We start from the raw sequence: 23,966 nt of genomic DNA, 5'->3' as shown, positions 1-23,966 counted from the left end.
CTCACTAACCAAAAATCTAATAAAAGGTAGTTTTTAGTAACTTACAAGAAAATTTTAACATTTTTTTTTTTCGTAGAATTTTAACATTTTTATCACTCAGGATATCTTCAAGAATTATTTTCATAGAAAAGAAAATAGGCCTATATGTATATTTATTGATCCCCAATAATTTCATCTACATACGGAGTTAATCTTCTCAAAAGAATATTGGACAAAATTTTGTACGACGTCAACGAAAGTGATATTCCTCGAAAGTTACTACAGTTAGTCTTGTCCCCCTTCTTAAAGACAGGTACGATTATTGCAAACTAATGGTATTAAATACTTTTTTTTAATAACATTAGTTTGTGTGTGGAAGTATATTTTTTAAGCTCTTGAAGTTCATTATAATATCACAGTTCTGTGGTCCCAAAACAAAAGGTGATATGTCAGTTGTTGGCGAAAATGAGATTTCGCGACATATTATGCACCCTAATGATATCTTTATTGTGGCAAAAGGCGACATGTATATCTCTATTATTTTTGTCTTCAACCCGTTATGAAACATGACTCCTATGATTACAAACTTTCAAACTTTAAATACTCACTCTTGAAAAACTGCAAGAAATGACTATCACATTTTGCCTTGGAGCCACAAAATTAATATGCATTTAAGTTTACGAAAAGCATTTTATTAATACACTTATAAAATTAAATATACATTATTTACAAAACAAAATAGAGTAACAATGCTACACAAAAAAAGTATATAACATAACATTGAAAATGTACATAATAGTATTATGCAACGATTCTTCATATGTATAATACAAAGACAACAATAAAATACTGTAAATCAAATACTCGTTCGTAAAATGCTAAACCGAAATCTTAAAACTGTGAGAGGAAACGTAAACATGATGTGCTGTTCCTCTTACAGTACACGGAATTAGTACTAACAGCTTACAACTGTTTTAACAACAGACAAAGCAAGTCTTTCATAGTATCAAACTGCAAAGCACATTTCGACACAAATTGCCTTTCTAGAAATAGACATTTCACAGCATGTGAGAATGTCGTGTGCGCAAACAAAACACAGAGAATAAATAAATATATAGCTAAAAAATGTCATTATGACTCATAAAATACATTTAAATACACTTTCAATTCCTTTTCTCTATATTACAAAATGTTCAGCTGCAACTCATAGGTTTTTGAGTAACTTCGTATCAGTCATAACATGTTTAATACTATTTTTAATCACAGTGGGTCGTTTTCTTGTATCGTTTCAGTAACATCTGACATTGTTAACAGATTATAAATTGACATTACACTAAGGTCACATTAAATTATACAGAAAGTTAAACTTATGAGATCATAAAACAAAATCTTAAATAATACTGGCAATTAACTTCACAGTGCTTATGAACATGAGACTATACATCCATTGTTTAATAGACAACAAATTTCCCCTTGTCTATAATATATTTTACAATGAATGTCAACCAGTAAATTTTGACGAGTCCCACAACATCTCTGATGTTCCAATAGATAATAATAAATAAATTCATAAAGAGTCAGATGCTAAATGATCACTTTCAAACTATGATACCAAAAACATTTGCTAAATTGTGTACCTTTCCCTCCAGAATACCAAGTTATAATGTGTGATAATTTTTATTTAAGCCTCTGGAAAGATGTAAAAGAAGTCGTAAATCAAGACTGAGTTTGTGGAGAATTACAGAAAGGTAAGACATTCCTGTTATAATGATAGTATGTCTATGGATGTTTTTCTAATGTCGTGATATTTGGATAATCGTGTACTTAGGTATGACATTGATAATATAAACCTTCGGACTTCACGATATGAAGGATGAAATTTATTTTTCAGGGACCGTTTATGTAGTTATATAATGACAAACCACAGAATTCGATTTAAATTGCAAAACATTTCTTCCAAGGCACATTTCTGCATTTAAATTATTCCTCAAATATATTCAATTACATTTTAAAGACACTGTGCACAACGAACAGACCTTGTTATGTAAGTTGTTTGTGAAGCACCCACATAATTATTGCAGATCGATACCAGTATAATTTCCTAATACAAGTGTTCAGATTGAGAAAAATACATGTAGACTAGGAAACTTAAAATCTTACGTATCGTATCAGTATTACTTTTAAATGCATGATTAACATAAAGCTGTACGATGAAACTATTCTACATTTCATTCAGTCTATTAACAACTATTCGAAAGTGACTAGATAAGGAATATAATGATTTCTGCATTTAGAAATCAAAGTGAATTCAAAATGTTTGAGATCCGTTCTATTAAAAAGTACTGGTTCATTTTAATTTAACTCTTTATCGAAGACAAATATGCCCAAGCCTTCTCCCACACGTTGAATGTTGGTAAGATGGCCGGCAATTTCTTTGATTGAGTCAACCTGTTCTTGAAGATATTCTGATTCCAGGAAGTCGCACAGGTGAGCGTCATCATGAGATGTGGCTATTTTGTGTATTGACAACAAACTCTGGAAAGAGTAAAAAGTCCAAAGTTAGTACAAACATATGATTCTGTAATGGAGGGAATGGGAAGAAACAAGAATATGATGTGTTAAAAAGTTTGTTGTTTCGATAATAGTGTGGGGAATTTATTTTCTTTTTGTTTTTGTGTGTCGTTGTTTATTTGTTTCTTATGTTTAAGTTTAGCTTTTTTTATTGTTGTTAATTATTTCAGAATTATTCTATTTTCTTGGGATATGTATTTTATAGTATTGAATTCATTGTTGTAATCATTCTGATCTATTGATATAGTCTATTTATTAATCTGTATACCATTGATCGAAATTCTGCAAATTTGTGTTGTATGTATGTATTTATTAACACTACAATTGGGTATACAACCAGTGGCAGTGATATATAATATACAATAATTACAATTACATGAAATAAAATATAATAAACGTAAATGAAATAAAATAAAATAAATGTACCGGTAAATCTATAAATAGTAGATGCAATAAACCTAGCACTATAATTAAAAACCATTCTATAATAACGCCTATGATAAGCAAAAGTAAATCTAACTTATAAGTACTTCTATTTCACCCAACTATTACCAATTTAAGTAATTACATATCACCTTAATTAATTACATACCAACTTAATTACATATCATCTTAATTTATTTACATATCAACTAAATTACATATCATCTTAATTAATTACATACCAACTTAATTAATTATATATCAACTCAATTAATTACATGACACAACTTAAATAATTACACTGCACCTCCAATTACATTTTCAGTCTAATCTTCTCAACCTTTCCTTACATGTATTGATTTTAAGAGGACCATGCTGAAAGATTGCCACAGGTAAACTGTTCCAGTCAGCTATTGTGTGGTTAACAAAGGAAAATTTTGCCACGTCCATTCTTTGTTTTCTACATTTAAACTTCCTAATATGATCAGTCCTTCCTAAGTATGATGGTGTTGATGGTATGTGTTCAGTGTATTGTGTATGTCATGCTCTTTTATATGACAAAGCCTGTGACATTTGTAAATGTTTTTGGCTAATAAAGATTATTATTATTATTATTATTATTATTATTATTATCATTATTAAATTATATGGTAATGGCATTAAGTACAAAAAGTCAATATTTGAATCAGTGGTTTGCTGCTGAATTGCAAGGAGTAATTTGTACGAAATGAAGTATGTGGCTACCTCGTTAACATCTTTTTCTAAATTGAGAGCAGCCATCATAGCATCTTCAGCCGAACCCCATTCATTGCGTTCTGGAGCTTTAATATCAGTCAACACAATACGTCCTCCACGTTTGTTGAGATACATCATGAGTTTCATTCCATGTTCTCGCTCCTCATCTGAAGCTTTCTTGAAGTAGCGATGGAATCCAGGCAGAGCTACATCATCTCTGTCGAAGTAATACGCCTGTAACACAGTTATAAATACCTCTATTATATCAACAGTGGTAAAGAGATGATACAAAGATCATGCTGTCGTATATGCATGTTTCTTCAACTCTGACCCTAAGAGACGAAGCGTAGTGGGCCTAAGAGGGATAAAAGGTCCGATAAAGTTACATAGTTATGAGCTCCAATTTCTTTAAATACCTAGCTCCTATAGCTACAGTTCAATATCAGGTCACTGTAATGTGTGAACGTATTTATATTTTTTTATGAATAGAGAAAATCAGAATGCAAAAGAAAAAGTCGGTGCACCGAAAAGTCTTTTAATTCTCTTCTAGCAGTTAACCTTCGCCGTAGGTCCCTCCCACGAGGAGCATGGCGATGGGAAAGAGGGGAGGGGGGGGGGGAAACAGCATCTGAGGAAAGCCAGTTGTAGGGTAGCAAATTGGTTCGATCTTGGGACGCGCTTCCGTACAGGGGCAGTGGCATTTCTCTAAGGTTAGACCCCAGTTTAGATGGGTAGGTGTGTGTGTGTTAATCGAAAAAAATGTAATATAAACATGCGTCCTAGTGTCAATATTTTCTAGCCTCTAATTTTCGATTAATACACACACACACACCTAAACTGGGCTCTAAGCTTAGAGGAAAAGCCACTGCCCCTGTACGGAAGCGCCCCCCCCCCCCCCCAAGGACGACTTACCTACGTAATTCCCTTCCTTATTCTACACTCACAATAATTTATTTGAACTGTGAACAAGATATTTTGGAACTGAAATTATTAAGATGAATTGTATAATACTGATAAGTGTGTATGATATACTTCTAACAAAAAATGATACATCAAAATGAGTATTTATTATCACTTGAGTAAAAATCGTGAAAATAGCACACACCATTGACAAGTAAACATAACTAGCGTACAGTTCCATATTTATTTGTTTATTGAGGGCATCTTCACAGTCCTTGTGGAAGTTTTGGCGAATTATATTATCTGACATTGTGTTTAATGAGTATCCAATGAAATTACTATTTACAACTTGGAAATAAAATTATTGAACGTTAATAGACGACCTACTGTCAACCACCTGTCACGACAGATGAACAGCGTACATGTATAGAAAATTAATTACGTCGTCTGCTGTTGCGCACAATTGCATGCAACCAACGTTGTTCTTATTTTGTGAGTTTGTTTTGACATTTATTTATAATTAAAGGTTTACCATTATGTCTAGTATAATAGTCTTTAAATACTAATATTGTAATGCTTACGAGAACCATATCTTAGCGTTAAAAATATATTAAATTAACTTTACTTTAATAGCAGTAGTTACATTTGTTTTTCATGATTGGTATGAAAATACGCTATTCCTGCCATCTGTCACATTTAATGTTAAGATTGTAAATATGAAGATCTGAATCCGTCAACACAGAAGGAAAATGGTGGAGTTGAAATCGTGGAAAGTATTTGCTGTGTTATTTGAAATATTTTTAGGCATATCAGCGTCAACACATTGGGTAGTCACGGAGAATGGAAGAGTGCAATCACAAGTATGGAAGTTTATATACTGTAATGTAATAAGTATGTTGTAGAACTTTCAATGACATTGACAATAATGCAGTTGATCGTAAAACATGAATTGTTTATGAATGAAACATTTTAGAATGCATTGTATGATGACATATTAATTATTTATTAATAACGATATTGGTGATTATTTGGAGCGATGTAGGTGTTAAGTGTAGAAGTTTAAATTATTTGAAGTCAAACTATTTGAACTTTGTAGGACATTTATGTGCAGCAAGATTTTTACCTTTCACAGCTGGATTCTGCTTTCCACCTTCGACGCCCATATGATCTACTTGCACTCTTAGAGCAAGAAAGGCGGGTCAGAAACATAGACACGCTGTATAAGGAACTGGTTTCACGAAAAACTGCCATAGATCGACAATGGGCCAGCTTGGAGGGAGCAACGGATTTAGAAGCTCGTTTATACTCACATGATGCCGATTGTCTTCGGGCTGGACGCCCTCTCTCTGACACAGATTTATATCCTAGCCTGGCTGGAGATGTTCGTGATCGTATTAGGTAGGAATTCTGTTATATAGTATTTATAGACATAGTTTAGATACATTTTATTTTCCACCAGATGTAATCATTTGCCACTAACAGCTGTTCTTATATCATCCTGTTTGGTAGCCCCTCCTTTTTTTTTTATCAAGGCTGTGTGTTTAGCAATACAAGCGAAGTGCTAAAGACATTAGCATTAGTTCTGAGGTTAATTATGAATTTAGGGATTAAATATTTTATTTAAATTCATATATGTTAATAAGATGAGAAATTTTGCAATAATTAATTTTAAGTATTTATATTATCACTGTTAATTACTGATGATGGGGGAAGCAATAACCCCGAAACATGTCTTAATTAAAGAAGCCTTATGAAAAGTTATGTTCATGGAGCTGTTTTAATTATTTATTGTATGTTAATTGAGGGCTTTGCCGGAAGAAAGGCGGATAGACCTAAACGCCCTTCTTCGGGAAAACGGTTTAAAATGTAGTGAATAATTCGCAAATTATAGTAGCGAAATTTTGTTTTGATTGTACTGTACATACCTGCAGGACAGGGCTGCATGCGTATATAACATTTTATTCAGGTGCGTTTTAAAATCTTAGATTGCATGTATCTCAATTCGCCATATTGACGTATACGCCCTTTTTCCGGCAAACCCCTCAATTATATTCTAATTTAAATTCATGAACACTGTTAAATAGTGATCACATTGCATATTTATTTGTCACAGTCAGTATTGATGGAAAGGAAAACGCGCCAAGTTTTTTTTTTTTCTCAGTCATATTACAAATGCTTAATGTACTCTCCAAATGTAACATGGCTCGCATCAAACCTGTAATCATATTCCTGCCAAACTCTTCGTAGTATGTCGGGATCAATCTCTATGATGCATCTGCATAGATCAACCAGCTGCATTGCCAGTGGTGGTACAAAAAACGATCCTTGATGGAACCCCACAAGAAGAAATCACATGGAGTGAGATTTGGGCAATATGGTGGCCAACACATTAGTTCTTGATCCTCGGCAGTTTCATGGTCATTCCATTGTTATGATAGTCAGTCATTGAGGTGACCCTAAATATTACAGTAATATGGGGCACCATACTGGTAAAAGATGAAGTCTTCTTTCAAGTGAGGGATGGAGTCATTGTTGAAGCTTATCAAAGTATGTAGCTCCTGTCACCGTGGTTTCATTGAAGAAGGGCCCATAATTATATCTTTCGATGAGAAAATGAACTGAAGACTTAATTTGGGGAATTACGTTCGTGTTCCAAGAATGTGTGGTGACTATCAATGCTTCAGATCCTCACATGATGTCTATTTGCTTTCTCTGAAATGTTGTTGTTTTCTAATGCCAGGTGTTTGACAATAAAGTCATTTGACCTCTTGCACTCCAATATTTCTCTGAAATGTGAAATGCTGCTTCTTCATTAAAATCCAACTTTCCAGAGAAACTGGCTTCTTCCATTAGTCCAAGGAGATCAGCACAGAAAGATGCAGACCTAAGTCAGTGTTCTTTAGAGCTTGAAGCGTCTGCAGACGATAGGGTCTCTCATTTGCAATTGTTTCCACAGAACCTGTTATACAGTTTTCTATTGACTGCGAAGTTCTTGGCCTGCCCAGTAGGTGAATTTCTGAGAGCTCCTTGCAAAGTTTGCTTGGACATTCTCCACTATTCCTTAACTTGTTGACAGCTATCCATTTTGCTTGCAAATGCAGCCTGTGTCTTGATATTGTACATACCACTTTTGAATTGTGTCCCAAATTTTGTTTGAAAATGCCATTGAATGCTCACAACAGAAAAATCAATACTAACACAAAACACTTTACTTTCTTCACTTGTTCCCATTTTCCTTAGCTATCTTCTGGTGGACGACATTGGAACCAATGTGAGGGAATTAAACTTTGAAGATTTACCTTCTAAAGTGTACATCTCACAATAAGATATAACTTACTCAGGCCCAGCTGTATGATCACAGAATAAATCTTGGAATAGCTATTCATGGAATAGCTTAACTATAGAATAAATGGAGTATCATGTTGTATGACGTTCGTTTATTCCAAGGTTATCTATTCCATAGTTAGCTGAATTGGAACAGAGGTGGCAATATTTTAGATGGTGTTATGTTTATAAAGTACATTCAGAAACCAGTAAATTGTTGAAATTTATTTTCTGAACATATTATTTTGTGTATAGATTTTGTTTTAAAGGAATGAGTAAATCAAAATAAATTAGAGGTCAAAATTATTAGATAGAAGGTTACACTTAAACTAGTTGTGATAGTGAATGACTATAAGAACGTGCTAGAAAGCAAAAACTGATGCCATAACTTTTAAATAAAAGACAAGAGCATGGGAGTCTATAGCTAGGTTATAATAATGCAAAACATAATACTGATATAATATTGTGCTATGAATTTGCTTAAATTTAATTTTAATTATTTAAAAAATTACAATTTCTTTATAATGATGAAATTGTGAACTATTTTTACCTGTGTGTTATATGTTCCAATAATCATTAATCGATCCCAGCACGCTTTAAGCAGTGTCCATTTTAGACTGAATCTTGCCAGAAATTCTTCATTGTTACACTCGTTTAATAGATAAAGTCGGTGTTCTATTTTCTTTGTTTCCGCACTCTCAAAAATACATTAGGTTAGGTATATGTAATTCATCATCACTATCAGAGATTCATGTCTATTGCTGCTGCCATTTTATATTTTATTCTCTAGATATAAATTTAACAATTACTAAAAGCATGGAATAGCTTATTCGGAAGTTATCCTCCAAATAATGCACTATTCCAAGTTCGTACAACACATTTCTCGCATAACCATGGAATTAATTTTAACAGGACTTTATTCCGTGTTCGTACAACTGGACCTCAATAGATTTTGCATAAAAGTTATTAAACTCAGGAAGATCATTTTGATGTACTCTGTATTATTTTTCTAGGTTGGATCGGTACCTGCCAGCAGATGTACCAGCAGATGGCCCCATGTTGCCTTTTTGCACACACACTTTTTCCTTGGATTTCAGTATGCATGCGTTTGAACACCTTCATGTAAGTTGATGAGATATTTCGACCCTCATAAGTATTAACATTGTAACTCACTTTCTTCCATTTTTCAGAAGAAGCAAATGAAGTTTTAAAATGATTGTGTAAATGGTATACAGATAGTAACAATAAGATTTTACATACGATTGGGAAGGTTTAGAGCTACAATGATAGTACTGGAAGAAAAAGAAACAATTTAAGACCATATTAACTAGCATAACTCAAAACCATAAAAAATTGAATTACAATGTTAGTATTTGGGAGGGTCGATTTATTTTGTACAGTGACATTCTGTTGTAACCTTCCATTATAACTTACTGCACATGTGCACAAACTACAGAAGGTACTTCATTTTATCCAGTCCACAATTAATATAGTATTTAAGTACATCAGATGAAATATTTGTTGAATACCTCAAACATATTTCAAACAGAACTATTTTTGTTCATTACTGAATTGAGCTGCTCGGGCGAACATAATGGTACGAGCCACCATCGTGTATTGTGGGATCTTCAATTACAATAGTTGATTTTGGCAGTTACTATTATAGACGTTGGGTAGAAATTTTGAATCTCCTCGATGGATGGCAGAGGGAGGCCATATGGTGAACACTGGTTGTCACATCGCCTGCTTAGAACCAAGTTGTTCTAACTCCATTTTTATAAATTTTTCAGGGGAGCACAATGAAGTTTTGGAGACTAACCAAATCATAGTAATACCACTATTGTGAGGAAAGGGGTCTGCAAAGAAATAAACAGAGCATGGGGAAGCTTATTTTATTCTTCAGTTGCCATATTTATAAATTGATTTTACAAAAAATAAAAAAAAAAAACGTTTGGAGTTAGATCAGTGCATATATTGTTATCTTTTTAACACTGAATCGCAAAAAATTTTGTCCACACCTGAAAAATATTTGTATAGGGACTTTATATCTTGAACTTTACTTGCTTCTATAATGGTTTGACTGTTATTTGCTTTGGTGCAGGCAATATGTTATCAACTCGATACTGTTTTTGCCTTGCTCTTGTAATAGGTTTCAGAAACTTTGTAGTCTTAAACATCTTATCAGAGAATGAAAATTTGTACAGAATATCTTCACAGCCTTTTGTGTATACAATATGCTTCACTTTACTGTATGGAACGCTGTTCAAGTTACTTAGTTTAGCTACAGTCTTGAAGTCATAAAAACTATTAAATCTCATTTGATGTATTTTGTATTGGTTGTTAGTTCTATACGAAATCAGGGCCCTTATTATTGCTAAAGGAGAATGAAGTTGAAGACGTTTGATATGACGATCAATTACACTGTGCATGGTGTCTACTTCCTGCAAAGCACAATGCCCTGGTTCTTGATACTTGTGTTCTATTTTTTGTACTTCATGGTCATCCTCTTCCATCAGTGCAAGCGGCATTAAGCTGTTTATTAGTAAATGCATGCAGCATCACATGAACTTTCTCATGCAAGTTCAGGAAAACCCTTCTGCCCTAGCTTGCTTCTCATTGGCTTTCTTAGCTCACACCATTCCATCTTTGGTTGGTCATTGAATGGTGAAGTTATAATAATGTGGAACTAAACAGAGCTTGGAAAATGGAGTTGGAACAATATGGAACAGTTATTTTGAACACTTTCTGACCACAAAATGTACAATTTTATGTGTGAAACTGATACAGAAGAGGAGTTAGAACAACATGGTTCTAAGGAGGTCACATGTAGCAGGAACACAATGGTAAGTGACAAGGAAAATGGCTGCTGTTAAGAAGAACACTTGTGCGTCTCCTGTGATTGTAACCAAATTACACGATTTTGAAGAAGTCGAGAGTACTTCGATTGAACTTCACATCTGCAATGAGGATCTGAATACATTGCTCTCAGTTCTGATGACTCAGAATACCTAAATTTTCATATAGATTTTACTATCTACATTTCGTTATCATAACATTTTTGTGAGAGCTGTATTGTTTGAACCTATAGACATCGGTAATTTTTTGTTTCTGGGTCTGTACATTGGGACCCTCATGAGGGCTCAACACTAAACACCATTCAGGTCTAGTCAGGGCTGTTCTATGGAAGCTCATAAACCAGGCCTGCACAAACAGCGCTCAACAAGCTCATGTGCGCTCCTTTGGAGCGGGAGAGCGGTGTTTACTGCTCACCAAAACAGAGAGGAAGATACGTCAAAATGACATAGACTTGCTGTAGGTAGAGGAGAGGGAAACGACCACTCAGCTATCTAGTGGAGTGCAGTGTGTAGGCCTATTCTCAGTAACTGTTTCACGTTGCTTACCTACTGCTACAGTACACTATGGAGGAATCTAAAAGACGGAACATAACATTTAACGATTTACAGCTCGAACTTATTGATCTTCAATGTGACCTAAGGGCTAAAGATCGTTTGAATAATACTACTAGCCTGGTTGAGTTTTACAAGACTAAACATTAGCAATAATATCCACGACTACACAGGCTGGCTGTGAAAATGATTGCTATGTTTGGCTCAACATTTATATTTGTGAGCAACTGTTTTCTACTGGGTGTTCATTTCAAAGTGTGTCATGACGTCACTGTTGTTGGGTCACCGATTTGAAGCGAGTTTCAGCTTATATGTTAGAGAAGTTGCCTATTATTTAAGGCTTTCTTCAATCTGAACTTGAGAACGTGTATGGTATAACTTGAACGTCGTAGCAACAGATGGCGGTCTGTACGGTCTGTGTGCTACCATAACCTCTTTCGAACTGTGTTTTGCGCTGGCAAGTTGTATGCAGGGTATTTGTTATCATCGGTTGCATACAGTAACATTCCACAACACAAATCAAATGCTCCGTGTCCATGTTGACCGTCGAAGTTAATGTCAACAAATACGTAAGTAATCGTCTTAACCCTCTCCCCATATCCCGACAGTACGTATTTCCAAACAGTTCACATTCCTGCTACTACCGGCGTTACCGTACGTATCGGTACGTACTCTTCAGAATGAACGCCGTACTTGCTAGGCAACTTTTCTGCCTCTTAGGTTATAGACCTCTGCGGAAATGTAGGAAGATTGAATTCTCTAGGCTCATCGGCTAGCCACATGACGGCATACAGCGAGTCATGACTCATTTTGAACTGAACACCCAGTATAATCAACTTTAATAAAGGCAGGCATCGAACATCTGTAACTGATGTGTCATTACGATCAGTAGGCTACTGTTCCTTTCAGCTGCCAACAGCATAAAACCTCGTTTTCGTGTACTGATAAATAAAAATATGACAAAATGATATTGTACATTTAAGTAGCTGTAGAATTTCTATTACTTCTGTAAAATAAATATTTCTTTTTTAATTAATAATAGTCGAAGATAGTTTTGCAAACACTGAACGGGAATTCATTTCATAAGCACTCGTAATAGTACTTCATTTTGTGTATATTTGTACGATCACCCCTTCTTCCAGTCCACCCTTATACAGAGCGCAGCTAATATCTGCATTCCGCTCACGAGCTGTGAGCCGGCTCGGAGAGCGCAAACCTTGTGCAGGCCTGTTGTAAACTATTTGTTCACAGTGAGTGCATTGTATAGAGAAAAGTTTGGTGGTGATTGAATTACAGTATTGGTGAAAGTGATTGGGTTTTGTAAATGTGTGCAGGCGATGGTGGTTAGAGCGAACTTATCGGCAAGCCCAGAGCTCAGCCTCGTCTCTCATGTCCTGGGCAACAGAGATGTGACCCAGTTCGGCAGACAAGTGGCTTTAGGGTTGGAGAGGAACTCGACATCGTGGCTGCATCATAATCTGGCTGCCATATACTGGCGAATCAGGGGGGATGCGCCAAATGCTGTGGAGTGTGCACGGAAAGCTGTTCATTATGCACCCAGGTAAATATATTTTAAATGTATGGAACTCATATTTGCACCAATATATGTGGATCTTCCATACTGGGGAAGACTACTGTGAGACTGCTTGACTGCATTAATTCCTGTACTGCTTGTGAAAGTGGGAGTTTCAGACAAATGCTCTAAAGAAGAATCATGCCTAGCCGTAGACAGAGATTTAATCTTCTGTCAGGAAATGTTCCCTATGTGTTCGAAGAAATACTGTTCTTACCAGAATGTGGGATATATAATAATTAGGGCCCGGATTTTTCGAAAATGCATATTTTGAGGGTTAGTGCATGTTTCGGCATTTATTTAGTGTATGTATGATCAATTATCTGACATTTCTGAACAAACTCTAACTCTAGTAAAGAATTTGTATGTCAGACATCCCTTGGCACCACAATAACCTTTCTATTTCAAGTGAAATGTTCATGGAACCATACTTCCAGTCTCACAATACCCATGCAGGTAGATGGACGTTGCAGACCTTTTCCACAAAAGGAATTTCTTACATTCCTTTCTCAATGCAGTGTCCTCTCAAAGTTTGTGTCGACAGGACGGCAGGTGTCCATCTGTTGACTTGTTTTTCATCTACTAATAGTTTATGTGGTGTTCTGTCAGATTAAACTAAAAATGCCTAAAGATAAGTTCACTAAATTCTTTTTAATTAAACAGTGGATTTCAGGCAATAGTGACTATTCAAGTGATGGTGATGTAGTGTATTGTCAAGTATGTGAGAAGACTGAGAAATGCGAGAAAAAGTTTTAACTAGAACAGCATTCGAAAACAACTGCACATCTCTGGTCAAAACAAAAGGGTAAGAACACGCAACAGGTACTTTTAACTCAGGCGAAATCACAGTCTGAAGTTAGTACATTTTCCGCTGACCTTTGTAAAGCTTTTGTATGCAGAACATTCCGCTGCATAAATTAAATAATCCACATCTACGATCATTTCTTAAAAAATATTGTCTTAATCAGAGGACACCGGATGAATCCACTCTTAGGAAAAATTATTTACTTCCACTACATGCTTCTATCCTGGATTTAATACAGCCTAACATAGGTGGTAACTGCGTATGGATTTTGGTTGATGAATCAACAGATTCGTGTGGCAGATACATAGCGAACTTCATAGTGAAATAAATTATGTCCAAAAGAACCCAGCAAACCTCATTTACTTTCATGCAAAGTGTTGGAAAAAACCAACCGCAGTACAGTTGCAAAATTTGGTTAGTGCATATTTGCATGCATATTTTAGGTATTTTCAGTGCATATATATCCGGGCACTAATAATAGTACTCAGTGGCTTTCGATTTTTCGGAAGGCAGTATTCAGTGAAACATACAGCTGAGTCCTTATAGAACAGTTTCTGTCTGATGCTTTTCCAATTCACTGCGGGCTAAAGCAGGGAGATGCACTATCATCTTTGCTTTTTAACTTTGCTCTAGAATATGCCATTAGGAAAGTCCTTGATAACAGAGAGGGTTTGGAATTGAACGGGTTACATCAGCTGCTTGTTTATGAGGATGGCGTGAATATGTTAGGAGAAAATCCACAAAGTATTAGGAAAAATACGGGAATTTTACTTAAAGCAAGTAAGGAGATCTAGTCATCTAGTCTGCTGTCAAAAAATCTGAAAGTTAGAATTTATGAAACAGTTATATTACCGGTTGTTCTGTATGGTTGTGAAACTTGGGCTCTCACTTTGAGAGAGGAGCAGAGATTAAGGGTGTTTGAGAATAAGGTGCTTAGGAAAATATTTGGGGCTAAGATGGATGAAGTTACAGGAGAATGGAGAAAGTTACACAACCCAGAACTGTATGCATTGTATTCTTCACATGACATAATTAGGAACATTAAATCCAGACGTTTGAGATGGGCGGGGCATGTAGCACGTATGGGCGAACCCAGAATTGCATATAGAGTGTTAGTTGGAAGGCCGGAGGGAAAAAGACCTTTGGGGAGGCCGAGACGTAGATGGGAAGATAATATTAAAATGGATTTGAGGGAGGTGGGATATAATGATAGAGACTGGATTAATCTTGCTCAGGATAGGGACCGATGGCGGGCTTATGTGAGGGCGGCAATGAACCTCCGGGTTCCTTAAAAGCCAGTAAGTAAGTAAGGAGATAGGTTTGTAAGTAAATCCCGAAAAAAATTATTAATATGTATCTTTATTTCCTGCCATTAGGAAGTCTGGCAACCTACTAAGGGATGAAACGCTGCTATTCATGTCGAGTGTTTGTGGGTTCGTAAGTACGCTGTTGCCAAACTATGCAGACTTTCAGCCTATTGTTCTAATTCACCATCCATTTATCATATTCAATGTGAGAACTCCGTGTTACTCAGCATAGTCCAGCAGTCAAATTATTGATGTTTCATGTAAATCCAGACTGTAAAGTAGTGGTTATTGCTATATTATAATCTGTGTTTGCAGACAATACAAGGATCTCGCACTGCTCAATCTTGGCGCCATTTTCCACCAGGCTCGCTTCCCTGCTGAAGCAGCCATCATCCTCCATGCAGCTGTCGATCATGCTCCTCTGATGGCTCAGAGTCACTTCTTACTGGGCAACGTGTACGCTGTTCTTGGAGACTATAACAGGTAAAACTACTTACTTCGTGTGTTGGATTTTGATTTAAATGATTATTATTATTATTATTATTATTATTATTATTATTATTATTATTATTATTACTTACTGACTGGCTTTTAAGGAACCCGCAGGTTCATTGCCGCCCTCACATAAGCCCGCCATTGGTCCCTATCCTGAGCAAGATTAATCCATTCTCTATCATCATATCCCACCTCCCTCAAATCCATTTTAATATTATCTTCCCATCTACGTCTCGGCCTCCCCAAAGGTCTTTTTCCCTCTGTCCTCCCAACTAACACACTATATGCATTTCTGGATTCACCCATACGTGCTACATGCCCTGCCCATCTCAAACGTCTGGATTTAATGTTCCTAATTACGTCAGGTGAAGAATACAATGCGTGCAGTTCTGCGTTGTGTAACTTTCTCCATTCTCCTGTAACTTCATCCCTCTTAGCCCCAAATATCTTCCTAAGTACCTTATTCTCAAAGACCCTTAACCTTTTGTTCCTCTCTCAGAGTGAGAGTCCAAGTTTCACAACCATACAGAACAACCGGTAATATAACTGTTTTATAAATTCTAACTTTCAGATTTTTTGACAGCAGACTGGATGATAAAAGTTTCTCAACCGAATAATAACACGCATTTCCCATATTTATTCTGTGTTTAATTTCCTCCGGAGTATCATTTATATTTGTTACTGTTGCTCCAAGATATTTGAACTTCTCCACCTCTTCAAAAGATAAATCTCCAATTTTTATATTTATTATTATTATTATTATTATTATTATGATTATTATTATTATTATTATTGTTATTATTATCGGTATTATCATCATCAGTATTATGATTATTATTATTATTATTATTATTATTATTATTATTATTATTATTATTACTATTATCATCAGTATTATGATTATTATCATTATTATCATTATTATTATTATTATTATTATTATTATTATTATTGTTGTTTTTATTATTATCGGTATTATCAGTATTATGATTATCATCATCATCATCATCATCATTATTATTATTATTATTATTATTATTATTATTATTATCATTGGTATTATCATCAGTATTATGATTATCATCATCATTATTATTATTATTATTATTATTATTATTATTATTATCATCGTTATTATTATTATCATCATCATCATCGATATTATCATCAGTATTATGATTATCATCATCATTATTATTATTATTATTATCATCGGTATTATCATCAGTATTATGATTATTATTATTATCATTATTATTATTATTATTATTATTATTATTATTATTATTATTATTATTATTATTATTATTATTCTTGTTCCTGTTGCTGTTGTCGTTATTGATCCGAGGTTCTGAAATCCCATGTACATTGAATTGTTTTCCCTTGAATACCCATTTTTTCTGTCTCATGAAAGTTGTGTATGAGAAATGCAATAAAAGTGAAACCCACACTAAATCGTAGTCTTTGAAGAGTATACAGTATTCCAACAAGACGTGAACAGTCAACCATTTTTCAGTGCTGCAATTAGATTTGTTTATTGTGCATCAGTTGCAATCTGTTTATCATCTGGGCTAGTCAAGTGACAGATGTCACAGACTAGTATGCATGAGGTCCAAGGTTCGGATTCCCATATATTCAGCTTTTTCTTTCCTTTTACCTTCTCATTACATGAAGTGTAAGAAAGAAGTTTTGTGATGCTGCAAGGAACGGGTTTCGAGATTTTGATGCAAATATTTGCATTCAACATCTCTGTGTGCATGAAACTTGCCATGTGTGCTATACAAACTATTTTTTTTTCACAGGTCTATAGCTTGCTATGACAACGCAATGAAGCTGCGACCTTCTCTTGATCAAGTTACGCGAACCAAACATTCTGTTCTGTGTCACAGGAAACTGGAGAAAGGACTTCTTGACCTTCATGAGTAAGTGATGTTTAATTATGTCCTTCTGTCAGACACGGAGGAAATTGATTTCCAGATTTTTACGAATATACGCATTCTTGTTTGTATGGAGTGAAGATTTCTGTCTTTGGTATGCAGTATACTTACGTATTTTTTTATTTCAGGTCCCTGCAATTCATCCTAGCCGAACTTCACGACTACCACAGTAAGCAAGAACAGTGGCTGAAGCACCAAGAGAAATTAATCTGGGAACAGGCGCCCCTAGATGTTCGTCTGTTGGGTCAGGATCACAATTCCTTGACGGCTATGTTGAGCAATAGAGGTGTGATATAGAATACTAATTTAAGTAAACTTAAACAGAGGTATTTAACATGCACACACTGATTGATGAAGTAAGACTTGTGCGTTAGGAATCAGTTCTGTAGGTCATTTTGAGCAAAAAATGCAGTTGTTAGGTCTACTTATCAACAGCTGATGGCACCAGATCTATAATCTTTTCGCTGTAAGAAAAATCCCAATGTAAACAATAGCACGTGGCTGAAGTGAGGCTTCATTGGCCGCTGTTTGGCACCATAGATTCTCGGTACGTGTTCCCGCCTACTGTTGTACATTCTGTTTCATGTTAAACATTTCCCGTTACTCGTCAAGTAGGCCTAACCTCACTACTATGCATTCGTTTGCTTAGGAAACATTTACTTTATAATTACTGTAATTAAAACTTACTTAACTTAATATATACATTTAAGACTATTTGTTTTTCTCCGCTTTTGAGAGAGTTTCTACTCTTATGTTTAGTAACCACACACACCGAGGATGCAGAAGCCATACTTCAGTACCATGTGCTTACGTGAACAACTACGAGCTCGAGTGACGTCAGCTTGTTACAAGAACAGACTACCTCGGTATTACTGTTGGTATTCATCCGCGTTCATAGTACATAACAAGATATAAAAGTAGCTTTTCCTTTACATAGTGTTTTACATATGAGTGAAGTTATATGTTTCATCGTATTTAACAACTAGAATTCAATGTTTTATTTTCAAATAATACAAGATTGTGGTTTCCAAATACGAACTATATTCTCCTGCGTCATGTGAGTGTTTCGTCTGAGAGCCAATCACGGGTATGACAGCAACATGCTTGTGTTTACATTAGGATTTTCTTACAGCGAAAACAGTATACCTGACTATCCTACCCGTCTTCCTGTACTTCACATCACAGCAGAACCCCACTCCCCTTAGTACAGGCCCCACTGCTTGTATTAAGACGTAAATAAGTTAAAACCTGGTTCACACTATGATGCATGGATTTAACTAAAAACCTATGGTAATTAGTTCATATTAGAGAAGAATAAAGAAGTGTATAGTATTTGTGGAGCTAGGAAAGGCATTTGACAGAGTGAATTGGAACAAACTGATGGCGATCCTGAAGAAAATAGGTGTGGATTGGAAAGAGAGGAGGCTGTTTAGTAATCTTTATATGTAACAGTGAGTCAAAGTCAGGAAGGGAGAAGAAATGTCTGAAGAAAGTGAAATAGACAGAGGAGTACGTCAAGGATGCCCTTTATCACCTACCCTGTTCAACATCCACTTGGAAGATTTAATGAAAAACTGTTTTCAGAACATGGGATGGGTGATAGTAGGAAGAAGAAGAATAAAGTGCATAAGATTTGCTGATGATATGGCGTTGTTAGCAGAAGAGGAGATGATACTAGGGGATATGCTACTGGAGCTAAATGACAGCTGTGAGCAATATGGAATGAAGATAAATGCAAACAAGACGAAGACCATGGTTATCAGAAGAAAAGTGAAGAAGGTAAATGTGCGAATTCTAATTGAGGCAGTAGAGCAAGTGAACAGCTTCAAATACTTGGGGTGTACTATAAGCAGTAACATGAGCTGCTGACAGGAAGTCAAAAGGAGGATAGCAATGGCAAAGGAAGCTTTTAATAGAAAAAGGAGCATCTTCTGCGGACCTCTGGAAAAACAACTCAGAGACTAGTGAAGTGCTTTGTGTGAAGTGTGGCATTGTATGAAGCAGAAACATGGACATTACGACGAAGTGAAGAGAAGCAAATAGAAGCATTTCAAATGTGGTTGTGGAGAAGAATGGAGTGTGTGAAATGGAGCTTTGTTGGAGAGAGTGGCTGAAGAAAGAATAATGCTGACTGAAACTGATCAGAAAGAGGAAAAGAAATTGGTTGGGTTACTGGCTGAGAAGAAACTGTCTACTGAAGGATGCACTGGAAGGAATGGTGTATGGGAGAAGAGTTAATGGCAGAAGAATATATTAGATGATAGACGACATCAAACTATATGGATCATATATGGAGACTAAGGGGTCTTTTTTCTCACTTAGTTTCATATTACTAACCAATGAAGTACTGCAATCTATTTTCGTATTCTAGTATTTAAATATTTCCATTGAAATATTTACTGTATTTACATATTTACTATCTTTTTTGATGAGTGTATTTTCAAGTAAATTATATCCTCTAATATTCTAGCTTATTTACAGAATATAATTCACCTATTTTCGACTCTTATCATGTAATTGTAACTTTTCATTTCTTTATCTTCCACAATAACTTATTCTTATATACTAGCTAGCCTATTGTAATTGTTCAAAGTCAATACTATTTGAAAACTTTATAAAATATTTTATATAACTTCTCACTAATTTTGTTTTGTCCCGCCACATTTATGTATACACTGGATTAGTGTTCTTCTTTCCTTTCCTAATTTCGTACAGTCATAAATGATATGGCGCACTGTCTGACCCCCATCCCCACACACACATGTTGCACTGTTCTTGATTTTGAAACATTGAAAATATGTGTTGAGTCTTCCGTGTCCGGTGAACAGTTCGTCATGTTTGGAGTGACTTCTATGTTCAATTTCAATCTATCTTAGACACTAGAGAAGAACGCCTTGGTTAGAGTAGCTTTAGAAGTAGTTGACCATTCACTTTCCCATTTTCCTTTGGATATGACCGACAGCTGGTACCTTACTTCACTCATCGGGACCTTGTCATAACAGATCTCTAGAACTCCCTTATGTGAAATGTAATAAAAGAATGCACGATAGGTTTTGTTTGGTTTTCTGTGTTAATATGATTCGTGTTTTGGTCCTTTTGTAGTCGTCATCAGAGCACAGAATGAAATGTTCTTCCCTGTGTTTTCCCAGGTCAGAGTTGCATGCAGAGGATCCAGGATGGCCGCCCAGTGCTCAGTTGTGATGTGAACAGTGAAAGCCAGCTGTTGGCCCACAGTCTGCAGATTGACATCACCCTCAGCCTACAGATGCTGCTCAAGAATGTTGAATCGCAAGTAAGCATATGAGGCCTGTCTAAAAAGTATCCGACCTTTAGCCAGAAAAAATATTTCAAATACCTGACGGGTTTGAGACCGTAATCCCCTTCAAATTAGGCCCCTTGTGCTTGCACACACTTAGCCCACCGATCCTTCCACTGCCGGAAACACCTCTGGAAGTCATCTTTTGGAATGGTGTTCAGCTCCGTCGTCGCGTTCCGCATTATCTCTTCTCTACTCTCAAAACGGGATCCTTTCAGTGGTGTCTTCAATTTTGGAAACAACCAGAAGTCGCAAGGAACCAGGTCTGGAGAGTAGGGAGGTTGGCGAACTGTTGTAATTTCATGTTTGGCCAAGAAAGTGTGGATCAATTGGGATGAATGTGCGGGGGCGTTGTCGTGATGCAAGTGCCAGTTGTTCGCCGTCCACATGTCTGGTCTTTTGCGCCGAACTGCATCACGGAGTCGCCAGAGAACATCGTGATAGTACTCCTTTGTCACCGTTTGTCCTTCCGGTGCATATTCGTGATGCACAATTCCACGGACATCAAAGAAAATAGTCTGCATCACCTTGATTTTGCTTCACACCTGCCGCACTTTCTTCGGCCTTGGAGACTCGGGATGCTTCCATTGCGACGACTGTCTTTTTGTTTCTGGTTGTACCCGTACACCCATGACTCATCTCCAGTTATCACAGTGTTCAGAAACCCAGGATCAGTGTTGGCGGTGTCCAGAAGGTCCTGTGCAACGTCACGACGGAGGTCTTTTTGTTCCGGGGACAACAACTTGGGCACGAATTTCGCAGCCACTCGGTCCATGTTCAAATCATCACGCAAAATTGCATGTGCAGAATCTTTACTCACTCCAACCTCTTCGGCAATCTCCCGCACGGTCAAACGACGATCTGCCATCACCAAATTTCGCACCCTCTCAACAACAGCTGCACTCCGAGCAGTTTGGGGCCTGCCACAACGCTGCTCACTCTCCGCTGATGTGCGGCCATCTTTGAATTGGTTGAACCACTCCTTAATTTGTGTTACACCCATCACATCTTCCCCAAACACCTGCTGAATGTTACGAATTGTTTGACTTTGAGAATCACCAAGCTTTTGACAAAATTTGATGCAGTATCTTTGCTCAATTCGTTCAGTCATCTTGCGAGAAAACTAAATCCGACAAACACTTAGAACGGCACCTTACTTGGCGACCACCAGCCAGTGACTGGCACAAGCGAATGCGGTGAAAAAATTCAAGCATGCACATTACGGTTCCTCCTTCCACCGTGCACAGTGGCGCCGCCTTAGAATCACTACTTTGCGCGGGAAAATTTAAGGTCGGATACATTTTAGACAGGCCTCGTATTGTTTTAACTTCAGTATTCTCGTTTGTGTGTAAAATGCATTGCTGTTTCATTTGTGTATACTTGGTGAAAATTATGTAATTTACAATTGCTCTTGAAGTGTAGATCATGATGACAATGATGCATAATAAATAGTAAAGTAATATGTAAAATGGTAGTACCCGGTGAAGTCCTCCCATGTATACAGTAAAACTTCTAATATACATTTTTATGGATTCTGAAGAAAAAAACGCATAAGTGAGAAAAACATTTATTTATTTATTTATTTATTTATTTATTTATTTATTTATTTATTTATTTATTTATTCTGGTGTAGTTAAGGCCATCAGGCCTTCTCTTCCACAACACCAGGAATACAAATACAATAACAGAAATAAAAAGGAAAAAAAACACTATAAACGAAGTAAAGTCACACAAAAATATACACAGGTTGCAGTCACACAAACTTTAAATGAGTGATTAAGTATAATTAATTGTATCCTAATTAACTAACATAAACAAGAAACTTGCGATTTTAATCTGGAGTAAAAAAAAAAAAAAACACAAATCGACACTTCTAGCAATATCTAAAAAGCATTAAACAAGACAAAATTTTCCAATTTAATTTTGAATTGTGATAAAGTCCGGCAGTCCCTGACATCATTAGGTAGCGAATTCCAGAGACGAGGTATTTCTACAGTGTACGAGGATGAGTATAGAGACGTTCTATGATGAGGGATAGAAAGAAGTGCTTGATGTCGGTTTCGAAGAGTTGTAAGAAATTGAAAGCGCGATAAGAGATAATTCGGAGTAGAAGTATGCATGATTCTAAATAGAAGAGACAGTGAATGCATTGTTCTTCGTTCCTTCAGACGCACCCATGAAAGTAACTGGAGGGAAGGTGTTATATGGTCAAATTTACGAGTATTGCAGATGAATCGTATGCACACATTATGAACACGTTGTAGTCTCTCAGCTAAGAGTGAACTTACATTAGTTAGTAAGGAATCGCAATAATCAAAATGGGGCATTACAAGCGTCTGAATAAGATTCTTTTTTAGACTAAGTGGTAGAAATTCTTTCATATGAAACAAAGAGTGAAGTTGAGAAAATATTTTTTTGCAAGTGTGTGTTACTTGGGTGTTCCAATTTAGATCGCTATCCATAAAAATGCCAAGATTTTTAACTGTTTCACTGTATTTAACAATAATCCCATTCAATGTTATATGTGGTATAGTACCACTATCAAGAGTACTTCGTAGACGATTATGTCCCATTACGATTGCTTGCGATTTCTCTGGATTTAACCTTAATCCAAATTTGTGTGACCACAGTGAAATCGAATTTAAGTCTTCGTTTATTTTATTTACTGCGTCACTAGTCTCATCAGGGTGGAAATGCAAATAAATTTGCAGGTCGTCAGCATACATATGGTATTTGCAGTGTTTTATCATTTTAGTCAGGTCATTAATATAAATCATGAAGAGTAAAGGTCCGAGAACTGATCCTTGTTGAATTCCAGATTTCACGACACACCATCTTGAAGAATAATCGCATGCAATGACACATTGTTGACGTTCGCGAAGGTAGGATTCAAACCAAGTAACAGAACTTTCAGAAAGATTCAGAAGTCTTAATTTACATAATAGAAGGTCCGTGTCAACTGTATCAAATGCCTTACTGAAGTCAAGTAATGTCAGCAGTGTTAATTTACGTTCATCTGTGGCTTCACGTATATCCTCATTCACTTTTAGTAGTGCTGTAGTCGTACTATGTCCATTTCTGAACCCGGATTGGTATTCGTCCAGTAAGGCATGTTCGGTTAGATAGTTCATTAGTTGTTTGTGAACAATACGTTCCAGAGCTTTTGATAGGGCAGGTAGGATACTAATTGGACG

At 36.0% G+C, this 23,966-nt stretch overlaps 2 protein-coding genes across 3 annotated transcripts in view; one reads left to right on the top strand and one right to left on the bottom strand.

Moving 5' to 3' along the window:
* Positions 1 to 649: 649 nt before the first annotated feature.
* Positions 650 to 5,049, bottom strand: Fer3HCH (Ferritin 3 heavy chain homologue). Its single transcript, XM_069846397.1, has 3 exons — positions 4,814 to 5,049; positions 3,718 to 3,942; positions 650 to 2,514 (listed from the first exon to the last, which is right to left on the bottom strand). The coding sequence occupies exons 1-3, from the start codon at positions 4,916 to 4,918 to the stop codon at positions 2,332 to 2,334; spliced, it is 513 nt and encodes a 170-aa protein (XP_069702498.1). The 5' UTR covers positions 4,919 to 5,049; the 3' UTR covers positions 650 to 2,331.
* A 226-nt stretch (positions 5,050 to 5,275) lies between these two features.
* LOC138713883 (tetratricopeptide repeat protein 17) overlaps positions 5,276 to 23,966 on the top strand; it is a 57,586-nt gene continuing 38,895 nt past the window's right edge. For both annotated transcript variants that reach the window (XM_069846387.1, XM_069846386.1), the window contains exons 1-8: positions 5,276 to 5,468; positions 5,741 to 6,006; positions 8,946 to 9,054; positions 12,674 to 12,900; positions 15,340 to 15,507; positions 17,322 to 17,441; positions 17,585 to 17,742; positions 20,606 to 20,748. In XM_069846387.1, coding sequence (XP_069702488.1) covers positions 5,358 to 5,468; positions 5,741 to 6,006; positions 8,946 to 9,054; positions 12,674 to 12,900; positions 15,340 to 15,507; positions 17,322 to 17,441; positions 17,585 to 17,742; positions 20,606 to 20,748 — 1,302 coding nt within the window. In that variant the 5' untranslated portion in view covers positions 5,276 to 5,357. The remainder of the gene's footprint in view (positions 5,469 to 5,740; positions 6,007 to 8,945; positions 9,055 to 12,673; positions 12,901 to 15,339; positions 15,508 to 17,321; positions 17,442 to 17,584; positions 17,743 to 20,605; positions 20,749 to 23,966) is intronic.

Source organism: Periplaneta americana, chromosome 14, assembly GCF_040183065.1.
Source record: "Periplaneta americana isolate PAMFEO1 chromosome 14, P.americana_PAMFEO1_priV1, whole genome shotgun sequence".
Taxonomy (NCBI): domain Eukaryota; kingdom Metazoa; phylum Arthropoda; class Insecta; order Blattodea; family Blattidae; genus Periplaneta; species Periplaneta americana.
This window is presented reverse-complemented; position numbering and strand designations above follow the sequence as displayed.